At 43.4% G+C, this 12,530-nt stretch overlaps 1 protein-coding gene across 3 annotated transcripts; it reads left to right on the plus strand.

The window, feature by feature from the left end:
* Positions 1–222: 222 nt before the first annotated feature.
* nell3 (NELL (neural EGFL like) family member 3) lies at positions 223–10,514 on the plus strand. 3 transcript variants are annotated; one of them, XM_067486231.1, is made up of 5 exons: positions 223–978; positions 2,776–3,469; positions 3,976–4,535; positions 4,876–4,942; positions 5,138–10,514. In XM_067486231.1, exons 2-5 carry the CDS (start codon positions 2,809–2,811, stop codon positions 6,673–6,675), a joined length of 2,826 nt encoding a protein of 941 aa, XP_067342332.1. In that variant the 5' UTR covers positions 223–978; positions 2,776–2,808; the 3' UTR covers positions 6,676–10,514. The 3 variants fall into 3 exon arrangements, with proteins under 3 accessions (XP_067342332.1, XP_067342330.1, XP_067342331.1); XM_067486229.1 differs by lacking the exon at positions 223–978 and adding an exon at positions 2,192–2,604 and having other exon boundaries at positions 5,138–10,513; XM_067486230.1 differs by lacking the exon at positions 223–978 and having other exon boundaries at positions 2,192–3,469.
* The last annotated feature ends 2,016 nt before the right edge of the window (positions 10,515–12,530 follow it).

Below are 12,530 nucleotides of genomic sequence, written 5' to 3' on the forward strand. Positions count from 1 at the left end.
ATGTGGCACGTCACAGCAGCTCTTCTAAGAAATTCAAATCGGCCCGAGCAAGATCGATGGACTTTGAGTTATTTTCTGCCCAACTTTCAAATAAAGTCAAAACACATCTCCTCAAGCCAATTCTGACATTCAGAAATTGCTTTCACTCACACTCAAGGTTTTTTTTTTCTTTGCTTAAAATCAGGAAGAATGTCTTAAGACACTACTGTGGTGCAACAAGGTCAGTTATCAGCAGAGGGAACCAAGATGTCAAACCATGAAAACCCCCTGGCTCTTATCTGACCATGCAGATACGGTCAGCTTTATTTATTTGCATGTGTCCTTCGCTCAACCTGGGAGGCCGAAAGATAAGATTTGTCTTCTCTTTTTAAAAGTCTATTTTCAGCTGACAGTGTCGCTGCTCAGTTGAATTTGTTTCACATCATTAGGAAATTGAAGTGAGAAAGTAGTAAAAGGTAAATGCTTTTCTTATTTAGCTATTATTAGCACTTCTGTGTCCTCATTTCCCTTGAGATTCTGCTCCATTGGGAAATGCACTGACCATCCTCTCTCTAGCAAAATCCTGTAAAGCTGAACACCACTATGTTGGGTGGGTGGGGGGTGGGGGGGGCAAATAACCTTGAACACTTCCAAGAGCCTTTCATGACTTGTGATGTATTAATCTAACACTCAGGGTACACGCATGTGTGCCAACCGCCCTCATTTCCTCTCTGTCTCAGGGGTTGACAAACAGATGGACACCGAAGGCAGCCTCCCATTAGCTCCGTGCAGCTTCTAAACGCGAGCTGGTGTCCCGGAGAACATTTCTCAAATAAATACACTGATTAACGGTTGTGGAGCGGGCCGATTTTTCTGCGTTGTTTTGTCTGTGCAGTCAGTCTTCAGTCACTGAGGGTGGTCCAGCAGAGCGAATAGTGATGCTGTAGCTCATACATCACAGGACAACGTTAAGAAACTGCAGGAGAGTGTTATTTCTGGGTAAGTTTATGGACCTTTGTACATGTCATATGAAAGTAACCAAAGCCCTGCTCAACAAAGAGCCGTCTGTTAGTTTCACTGCGTTACAAAATGCCAGATGCTGAGGTGTGACAGAGGTAACAGAGGGCATATTTTTAAACCATTAGTCTCCATCATGCTAAATCTGAGAGCTCCAATACACCTCTGAATACCTTTTCTTGGCCTTGGGTACTGAAAGAAATGGGGTCGTAATGATAAAACCAGTGGGCACCTTGTAAAATGATAGAGCATTTGTTGGACGTGATGCTGCAGGGGACAAACTATCATTACGATGATGTGGAAAGCAATGCATGTGGTGCCCTCTGTTTGTGCTCGGCTGTACTGTAAATGCCAAACACTATTGAACTCAATAGGTGGTGTGGAGCTACAAGACTGCATTTTTTTCCCCTTTGACCCATGTTGTAGTTTTTTGCCATTTATGCGTGCGACCAGTCTGGGTTTCTGTAAGGCCCCTGCTCTCATTGGCAGGACTTACATGCCAACTTAAATCCAACACTCTAGGTAAGTAAGGCTTTTTTATTAATAGGAGTCAGACTCACCTTCATATGGAAGAATTAAAAAGCCCAGAAAAATACAACTGAGACATAACGGGAATAAAGTACTCATGGTAATTGAGATGAGAACAATAAAATATGCTACAATTTAGGAGGTAAATAAGTCTTAAACTATGAAATAATAAAGTATGAGTCTGTGCAACTAACTGTGTGTGTGTTTGTATGTGTGTGTGTGTCTGAAACATGTCTTTCTACACATCTGAATAGAAGCATGCGCACGTCTAAAGTGTTTTTACGGTCTGTCGGAGGGCAAACCGAAAGTTTTCACTTTAATCGGAATTATGAAATTACAAAAGCTACATACCGTTTCCTGTCATCATGAGGTTTTCATGTTTTTGAATGGCTCTGATTGGCTTCCATACCTGCCTGACAAAACAGAAAGACAAAACACCCGTCTGCACTCAGCCTCAGATAACCTCTTGCTGGACGTCCGGTTGTGCAGAAGCACTAAAATGAGAATATGGGAAAGGATCCAAAAACCAGCTGTGAGTTTCACATTCCTGACTTCTGCTATAGATCTCTTAAACAAAAGTTTGACCTCTGTTGGCTCTGTCTATAAAGAGGGGTGCTCAATGTTGACAAGGCATGGAGAAGACTGGGTTGAGGACAAGCAGCTGTCTCAACATTCAGGATGTACTGAACAAAAGCCGCTGCCACTTTCTACAACTTGGCTGGACGTATAGGGTCAGAGTCCAGTCATCAGTGTGTAAATTGAGAAGTGACAGTCAAAGATGACAGGAAAAAAACGCATCTCTGTTCATCTGTCTTGACCTTTTGTGGTTCTGAAAACCTCGTTTTACGGCTCTTTTTAATGGGGAATTCCTGCAAAGGGCGCAGGGAAGGTGAAGGGTTAATTTGTGGCCAGGGAAACCTGATGCTAATTAAGTCTCAGGAATGCCACATACTGACATAGTGGTGCAGAAGCCCCCAGAGTGGGTCAGGCGCGGGGAGAGCCAGGAGTAATGCGTGTGTCTAATGTGTTTATTCCTCAGACAGTCGGAAAGATCAGTCTCACCAAACTTTGGAGCTGAAGGTAATAACCACATCAAGAGTCTCAAGTGCGATACAGTTTGGTTTAGGTTGTGACAGGCTGAAAGAGACTTGTTTTGTTTTTTAAATTTGGGGGATTTTTTTTCCCGATTTACCTTTTGGAAATTTAAACATTGACTCGTATTTTTTCCTTTTTTGCTCTTTTTTTTTGCAGGGCAGGACGTAGCCTTTATGCAACTGATGCAAAATGGTTTTACGAACATCAGCTCTGTTGCTGCTCCTCTCATGGGTATCGCTGCACAACACCGCGCAAGCTGCCGCAGAGATTTGCCGGGGGGCGCACTGCCACGGCGCGGAAACCGGCGACCCAAGACCGTGCATCGGAGCACACTGCTCGGGGAGCAGATCCTCCAGCCGGCCGCGGCACTTCAACCCGACAACACAGGGGAGACACGTCGTTGGTAGCCAACATCATGCGTACCCGAGCGCACTAAGAGATGCGTCGGAAGCCTACCCTGCCGTCCAGCCAGTCCGCGGGCGGCACGGCGACGGCAGCAGCGGCACACGAATCAGAGCGCCTGAAGTTTTGCCTGCAGGATGCACCGATGCGGGCTGCGCCGCTCTGGTCAAACAATTCCCCCCCACCAATGACACCCGAGATTGTAGAGGGATCGAGTGCAGACTGCCACTGTTTATGCGGCCAAAAGCTCGAACAAAGTCTTGTGTGGGAGACGGATGTCTGGTCGCTTTAGAGGAGAGCGTCTCCTCTGCCGCCAGCCAGCTTCCTCCTGTACATCTGTCCGACAGAGCCGCACAGTTTCTGGGAGATTTTCCGGAGTTTGGATATCCGTCGTCGGAACTTGGCAGTGCGCCTTTGGGTGTCCAGCTCACATGTGACATCAAGCCAGGTCTGCTGTCTCCATTACTGTGGCCATTAATATGCTTGCTCTGCTTTTCGCAGAGTAAAAAGTCCACATTTTGCTTTAAGTATCATGGTGCGATTGTTTGAATACAGTGTACCTCAAACACACCAATGTGTAGCATGTAGTACTGTTTTGACTTGAATCCCATTTTCCCACTACAGATCAGCAAAAGAGATTATGGTCTGTAAGCAAAGACTCTGTTGACCTTTTCCTCAGAAATGATGTCTGCAGAGCGGCTAGAGTAGCCCAGCTGGAAAAATGTCTCAGAGTCAATTATCCAGAAATTGTAGAAATGCTTTGATGTTGGTCCACAGGAAACTTTATGTTCACTTGCCATGGCTGGTCTCAGTAAACGGGATCACTGGGCGTTAAAACTTTGTGTCAGTATTGCTTGCAGAAATCAGACTTCTGACTAAAATCATCACTTCTGCAGTGTTTAACAGAATTAATTCCTCTTTCTGGTCATGTTACGTTCTGGGTCATTTTCTTAGGTGAGAATGAAGTTCCCTCAGAAGACGCCCTCATCCTGCACCTCCAGCTGTCCAAGGGGCAGGAGAAGCTGGTGGAGGCCCTGCGAACTCAGCAGATGGTCATCCGAGACCTGCAGCAGAAGCTCGCCGACCAACAGGAGGCATTGCTGTCCCAGCAGAGGGAGATCCTGGAGCAGCAGCGGCAAATGTATGAGCAGATGGACGTGGTGAAGGGCCAGTTCGGGCTCCTCTCGGACACCATCAAACAGGTTTCCTTCCAAGGCCTCCACGGTGAGCTGCAAAGCTACTTTGAGAGCCACCTGGCTGGACTCCAGAGCCAGGCGCGCAGCCACCTGCAAAAGTCCTACACTGCCCAAAAGATGGACAGGAACTCTAAAGTCATGGATGTAGTCGGGGAGGCTCATTTCCCTCAGCCTTTGCTGGGATGCCCATCTCCCTGTGGAACAGAGGAGTTCTGTGATCTTCAGAGGGATCCACCACGGTGTGAGAAATGCACCATGTGTCCGCCGGGTTTCTTTTTGATCTCACAGTGCTCCCCTACTGCAGACAGAATGTGCCAGGTACTGGCTCCACTGGTCACATCACTGTAGTTTCATGTACAGCAAACTAAGGTGTGACGGCTTTCAGCTGATAGATTTAGTGCCACAACACGGTATCAGTCAATGACATTTTTTGAATTGGGGTGAAAATATTTATATCCAATGTCTGATCTCATTCCTCATTAGAATATTTTTTTTCTAAGTTAAACATTAGATCACGATGAACACAAAATATCAGTGAGTATCAGATCATTGCTTTGGTTATTATAATGGTATCAGCTTTCGAAAACTGTCACACTAGGTTGAATGCTATAATTGACATTGTATTCACGATGACAATACTAAGTTGTATAATTTACAGGACAGAGACGAATGTCTTGAATTACCAAACATTTGCGGAGAGCGAGTGAAGTGCTTAAATACTCCAGGTAAGTCCAACATGCTTTTTTTATAATTAGGTAACATGCAATATGCAATATTGCATCCTCAGTATTTTCATTTTAGAAGGTTTTATTCATATTTGATCATATTTGTCTACGATGACTAATGGTGAGATAACAAACTGGTAATTGCTGCAGAGTTGTTAGAGCGATTTATTGCGTCTGGTGTCTGTTACTGTACAGGAGGGTTTAGGTGTTTAGGAGTTTCTGAGAGAGAAGCAGGGATGGGCTTGTGCGGGCATGAGTACTTCTACAACCAGGAGCTGCAGGAGTGCCAGGCCTGTTCAGATTGTGATGGAGAGCCCGTCATTGCTCTTTGCACAGCCATTAGCGATGCAGTCTGTGGCAAGCCTTCAGAAAGCCGACTCTCCCACACTTGGGCCGCGAATGTGGCAGTGCCCCCTGCTAGGACCTCTGGTACCCACATCTTTCCTGGGCTTCAGCTAAACATTCGAGGGAAGGAGAGAAGCGATTTGCTGTTAAACGAGGCGGGTCAGGTGACCTTCCTGCAGCATGGCCTGGTGTGGTTGGATCACAACTTTGCGATAAAGCACAGCTGCAGGAACTTTCTTCAGGTGGGGATGAGGCTCAATGGAAGCCAGGAGGAGGAGGGCAGGGATCTCAGCGGTGTTCGAATTGAACAGCCGGATGGGAAGTACTTTCAGGGGATCAGCGTCAGCAGCGGAGTTGAGGTGGAGCCTAATCACACCTTCACGCTGCTGCTGAAGAGTCCAAATCAACACTGCAACCAGAGCAAGGATCTTCACGTGTACGATATCACCGCCCCCTCTTTAAGCCTCCTGTGGTTGTCTCACGATACTGGAGCCGTAGCTCTGACCGCTCAGATGTCCCTGCTGGCACACTACCAGACCAGCTACCGCCCAACTTTCCGCCTAACCTCAGTGTCTGACCCTTACATGATCAGCCTAACTCATGACAACCGCGGGGTGCGCTTCACAGAAAGCGGTGTCGTAAAGTTTGTCCTTCAGCAGGCACTGTACTCGATGGGCCTCGCCTGCATTCGAGATGGTTTCTCCCTGATTGCCTATACCAACCGAAATGGGACCGACCAGGAGGTGATGCAGGCATTCAAGACCGGAGTCAACTACAGGGACACTTCCATCACTCTTTCTGGTGCTGTGAGCATAGACAGCAGAGACACGCTCAGCTTTGAGATCACATCTCCACCCCAGTGCAACATTCGCTACTTTGGGGACAGCACTGGCATCAGCATGCTGAGCCTTATCTGGATTCCTTCAGCTGTGTCATCAGCCTTGACTGCCACTGTTTCTAGGACTGGTCTACCCTCTGGGGCAGTGAGGAATAAACCCTTGCTCTTCCACCAGATCAGCTCCGACACACCGCAGGTTCATTTGGCCAGGTCAGGCGAGCCAAACGGACGGAAACACTTTATATTCCGCGAGAAAGGAACAGCAAACATTGCTCTCAACCTGAAGCTGATCCACTCCTGTAATATAGTAAAACTCACTTTGCAGCGAGTAGGGGGTCTGGGTGAGGAAGGGCAGACAGGTCCTGTGGCTCAGCAGGTGTCTGGATACATGCCTGAAGGAAGTGAATGGGCTAGCATAGGGCTGAGGGCCTCACTTCAAGTCCAGAATGGCACAGCTGTCTATGTTACTGTTGACTGTGTCCGTGGGCGAGTTAACCAGATAACACACGAGGGAGGCACTAACATTTCCATCCTCTGGGTTTCAGCGTGATCGAGGAAGAGCTGGAGCCTTTATGAGCGATACTTTTTGTTAAAAGAATTTATTTTGAAAGACAGTTTGCACACTTTTGAATTGCAGGGCAGATTCAACAATTTACCAATGTTAGAAAATGATTTCAAATCTATATTTCATCACCTGTTTAGACTTTTATTGTGAAATCCTTGAGGTGCGATTAACTGTAAGTACTGCTTTTGCTTAAAGTACTTCGGCTGGTTGAGCAGTGACCAATTCTTCATTGTGTGTGTGTGTGTGTGTGTGTGCGTGTGTGTGTGTGTGTGTGTGTGTGTGCGTGCGCACGCTTGTGTATGCATGTATGTGGGCACTTTTTGTGACCTTGTGTTTATACATATGCAGTTGTGCTTTTATATATACATATATACATGTAAAAATATTTCTTTGCATGTGTACACAGACATTGGCATGCCAAATTTTGCAGTTGATTAATATGTATATTCTATCATCCCACAGTATGTATCAAATATTTTATTTTATATACTTTGGCCTTTAAAGGAACATGTTGACTTTTTGGGAAATATGTTGTCTAGAGGAGAATTTCTTTGGATGAAAACTAGCAACCAGTAAGCTCAGGTTAAAGACTTGAAATGGGGAACAGCCGGGAACTTCTAAAACTACAAATTGGCAACAGTGCACCACCATTTGTACAGAAAAGATTGAAAACTGAGGAGCTGGTTGATGGATTCCTTTAACCTTTGGACAGAACAACACAGAGCTCTCATCTAACCTAGTTTAGGGAAAACAAGTGCATTTTCCGAAATGACAAGCTGTTTGTGAAATGCTCTGGAGAGCTTGTCATGAGCTAATGCAACATAGTTAATTTCAACAAGTGGGAATTTTGTACTTAATGATGTTTTGTATTGTATTTATTTGTCTTTTACACAACGGAACATTGTTTTTTTCATTACAATATGCATATGTGAATTTGTCAGACATGAGCAAAAATATAGAATAAAAATGTCAAGTATATAGTAAAGGACTGATTAGACAACGTTGGTCATATGTGATGTGATGACAGATGTTTATTTGCACACATACTGACATGATGTTATGTGCAAATGTTAAATCTGTTGTTCTTTTATTTAAATTTTGTTTTGATGCATTGAGTCGATGCATGTTGTTCTAATTTCCTGGGTCTGTTTTCTGTCCTCTGAGCAATTAGGCATTTTTAAGCTTCGGAGGGAGTTGGCAGCAAATCCGGCACTGACGTTCTGAGTTCTCACTTCGTTAAAAAAACATAGGGCCTATGTTTTTATGTTGAGTGATTTTCTTTGCGAATGCGGTTGGGCTTCCTGCAGATGTCTCGTGGAACATCGAAACATGTATCCAACACCAAATAAAGTGTACATATAGTTTATTTCGCTCGAAAAAAGAAAGTTTACTTAAGCTTCTGAAACCTTAGCTGCCTTGTTGGATTCATTCTAAAAATGTCACCCATAAAGAAAATGCATGAAAAGCACTATGTTGTTTGGCCACATCATTTGACCTATCATTTTATAGTGGACATAGCCATCGTGGTGATCACCGTTTCATTCTGAATGTCCATTATTTTCCATTAAGTTAAAGGGTAAAAGTTTAACATGTAGACGTTACTCACTCCGTTTAATCTCACACATACTGAACCTATTTAAAAGCAGCGTTATTCAGCAGCTAAGGTGCCAAAATTGCAGCCATAATACTTGGAAAATAATACAACGTACTTTCCTCTCAGTTGGTCTTAATCAAGTTCAAATTATTCTTCCATCCATTATCAATAGGAAAGCGGCTCTTTGGCTTTAACATAACAAATATCCCGTGAGTCAATGGGAGAGAAATGAGAGAGAGAAAAAGAAAAAAAGTCGAGCTGTGAGAAACAATCAAATGTGTCTGTCGGTTGCCTGAATTGAAAACAGGTGTTCCAGTGGTGCTCCAGATGTCTGACGCTATAGATCAGACAAGACCCAAATCACACGAAGAAGTTCAGAGACATCAGAGAGACACACAGGGACACAGAAACAGAACAGGAAAGAGGAAAAAAAAGACTCAGTGTGTATTAAAACATTTGTTCTCCAATGAATAGTTTCTATCTAACAATGTATCAGACGCCTAATGTACAATTTGTTGCTTGTAGTGACAAAGCCAACAAATGGTCACGAACTTTGTAGTTACGGGTCCAGCTCTTTTAGTTTTGTTTTGGGAGGACTGCAAACAAATTCCCCTTTCATCGCTGCCACATCCAGCAGCCAGCAGATGGCAAGCTGATTGCTATGAGACTTAATGCACAGAAGTGAGATGCATCATGGTGGCGCTTATCACCTGAAAAACAAAGTAAAGTAGTTACCCTCACCTTAGTCTATGGGCAGCAGGAATGTTTGGAATACAGGCGGAAGCGTACAGGTCACACTAACAGGGCCAAGGGGAACTACAGTTATTACAATAAAATTACACCCAGCAAGACTCATTCAACAAAAGCAAGCGAAATAACTTGCTTGGACCGGCACTACAAAGCTGGGGATGGGAACAGGCTGTTGGGGGTTCAGTTTCCTCCCCAGAGACACTTCAACATATAGCCGGGACCGAGGATTGTCCCTGTGGTCCGTGGACAACTGCCTTACCAACTGAGCTACAGCCGCCCCCTTATCTTTTATCTTGTAAATAATATAACTTTATGATTTTTTCTCTGGCTCTTTGCTACCCTCTACTGGGCAGAAAAACTTGAATGCAGCTTTAAGTGATTTTAGTGTAAAATCCCAACATTTGAACACTGAACTGTAAATACATCTCTGGCTGTATTATCGAGTTTTGAGTAATGTTTCTTTTGGGCTTATGTGCAGGAAGTGGGGTGCTGAAAGCGCTGCAGCCCCCCGTTAGATCTCGGAGTGGAACTAAGAAAGCACTATGATATAATACTTTGTTCTTATATCATTATGTATCTATAATTTGAATCAAATGTACACATTTATTAGTCCCTCCAGGAATTTGCAATGCTCCAATCACAACAATCATTTCGACCGATCCCCACTGAATTCAACACAACCTTTTCAATTTAAAACATTGAAGTGAAAACACTGCAACTTCTCCTGGGAGGCAAGCAGCTGAAAGAAAGGAGACATCATAACACTGAGCGATTTCTTTTTTCCTTTTTAAATCAAAGTCTGACTACAACTGAAACTTATCAAACCAGAAACTAGATGCTGTATATCGCCTGCAGATATTTAAATGACTCATCGTGTCCTCTTTCACCAAATGGTTACAATATTTGAGCCATACAACCATAAGCCTGTCGATGCAGATTTTCTAGTAACCTGATTACTACATTGTATGTAAGTTTGTTCACTGATTACCTGAAACCTGCTTTCTCTACTGGGTTAACATCAAGCAGCACTAATCTCTCGCAACAGATGAGAATATCTGTAACCAAAGCTGGCGACAGCTGTTGCTCTAACATGCCTTGATATTAACATTATATAAACAGGCTATACAGAAATAAATATTAAAAATGCAGGACAAAATTGAGCCAAATGTCAATGTCAAATTTAATAGAAACTTTTTTACAGTCTATGATAGACTATAGATTTTAGTCAAAAACTGTCAAAACAAAAACGCAGAAAGGTGCCGTGCATATTGATTGGCTGCTGATGTGCATGCCAGTGCCTATGTGGCAAAACAGAGAGACATCGTTCATCACCGCAACACATCTGTTGTGAGTTTATTTCCTTTCTGAGGGTTTTTGTTGTTGGAGTTCACTCAAACAGTCAATGGCATGCGAGGAAGTTGCTCCAACACACCAGGAAACTGATTCATGTAGTTTTCAAGAACTGTATTATCATCTACCTTAATCTTACTCTTTATTTAGTGTATGTTTAGAATGTATTTGACTTTATACGGCATCATGTTAACTGAAACATCAGCTGCTGTGTTACGTGACTAAGGTAAACACCCTCTGAACCAAAACCTGGTCCCGGTCTGCTCTGATCTTGACTTAAAAAGGGGAGAGCCGGAGACAGACTTGCTTTAATCACAATGGATGTTACTGCTAGAGCCAAGTCCTCTTGCCTACAGGAAAATGTTTAGACCATATGCTCAGGTTGGATGCTGCACCACAGAGTGTGTGGCTGTGGAAGCAGTGCGTTCATGGGGTGTAAAGAAACTTTGTGACGATGTTGCTGATTTTTTTGTATCCAACTTGTTGGTTTCCTCAGTGAATTAATCACATCAGATAGTCAAAAGAGGGAAATTACGTCTGCGGCAGAGTTTGAAATGTCTTTATTCTGGACGTTTTTGCCTGCAAAATTCAATTATATCAATGAAAACCTGTGTTTTACCGTGCAAATTTGTGTTTGCACAGTAATTTAAGTCAAAGTAAAATCACCTTTTCTCTTAAGCTTTGTTTCCAAAAAAGCCTATGATTCAAGCAGCTTGATTTCTTTAGACAGGGAACTACACATTTCAAGTTAAAAGTATGAGAAAACATCATTCAACTGGTCCATGTGACATTTGTACCAGGCGCTTTTCAAATTTTTGTTTGGAGCTCAGCGGGCAGAGAGGCTCCTACTGTGGCTCCTTTTTCCTTTTAACAATCATAAATTGCATCATATTTAGCGGCATATGGTTTTATCCAATTCCACTTCTAAAGGAGTCAGGTGGACGTCACGTTATGTGCCAAACACGAGACATGAGACAGTAGTTCCAGACAGGAAAGAATTTACTCTGTACCTGTGCATGTTGATGTCCTTTTGACTGGGTTTCAATATGGAAACCAGCTTTCTGCTCACAGTGGTTGTGCTTGCAGTAGTTGCTTTCACAATTCAGGGCCGTTGATGATTTCATCAAAAACAGGAATAGCCTATGGAACATAAAAGACGCACAGCTATTGTAGTTTAATTACTTAAGGAATCATTCATGACTAGTATTTCATAACTTAATGTCTTAAAAAACAAGAAGAACCATTTGAATTACAAGTATGTTAAAGATATTGTATGGTGGTGTCTGTTACGCCGCTGTCTAGGGGGTAGGGCTGCAACATACAAAGATAAATTAGGCTGTTACCTCTCTGGTCCCCAAACCAAAATCCAGGATCCAAATGTTCCAACAGTACGAAAGTGCCAGCTAACCCTTACTCCCTAATGCAAAAACAAGAGAAAACAGTCGAAAGAAAATGGCAGTTCAACCCTACAGATTCAATACTATTTACAAGTACTGTATATACAAGGTGGCGATGGTGAGGAGTAACACTATTTACAGAATATACAAAAACTATACAGAACCATGGCACAAAGCCTAACAATCCAAAAACGCTCAAAAAGGTTTGGGGGCCTAGGGCAGAGAACAGGTGCTGCTGAGAGAGAAACCAGTCTGGCTGTTGGGAACCATACTTTTTAAACTCCAGGAAGTGTAGGATGGACCAATCAGCTTCCGGTACTGCCCCCCAATCCAGCCAATCAGCAAGGGCACCTATAACTCAAACACACAGATCCATACAACAAGAAAAACACTCACTCTCACTGAATAACATTCACACAAAATACAACTGAAAAGGAACAACAAATACAGCACATACGGCCAGGGCCGTAACAGTGATGGTCACTGAAAGCATCGTAATAATTAATCAGACTTAAACATTAAGTTGATGAAAGCATTACTGATGGGCCAACAGAGCTATAGGGGACATGAAAGTCTATATTGAACAGCGATCAGTCCAATCGTTTGAGACACCAATAGGGAAACACATCAGCATGTTAGAGGTAAAGTCAGTAGTGTTTATCCTCTGGGCACTGTAGTGTGTAAAACCACTGTAATTCTTACTTTCTGAGACCACATTCACTGTGGGTCAACCAATATCTCACTTTTTC

The sequence above is a fragment of the Channa argus genome, chromosome 19 (genome assembly GCF_033026475.1).
Source record: "Channa argus isolate prfri chromosome 19, Channa argus male v1.0, whole genome shotgun sequence".
NCBI classification, from domain to species: domain Eukaryota; kingdom Metazoa; phylum Chordata; class Actinopteri; order Anabantiformes; family Channidae; genus Channa; species Channa argus.

What these genes read in the sequence shown, in the direction of transcription:
- nell3 (XM_067486231.1), top strand. Translation starts at nt 2,809, where the DNA reads ATGGTTTTACGAACATCAGCTCTGTTGCTGCTCCTCTCATGGGTATCG. An exon ending in CACATGTGACATCAAGCCAG is followed by an intron (nt 3,470 to 3,975) that starts GTCTGCTGTCTC and finishes TCATTTTCTTAG; the next exon opens with GTGAGAATGAAGTTCCCTCA. An exon ending in CTGCAGACAGAATGTGCCAG is followed by an intron (nt 4,536 to 4,875) that starts GTACTGGCTCCA and finishes TATAATTTACAG; the next exon opens with GACAGAGACGAATGTCTTGA.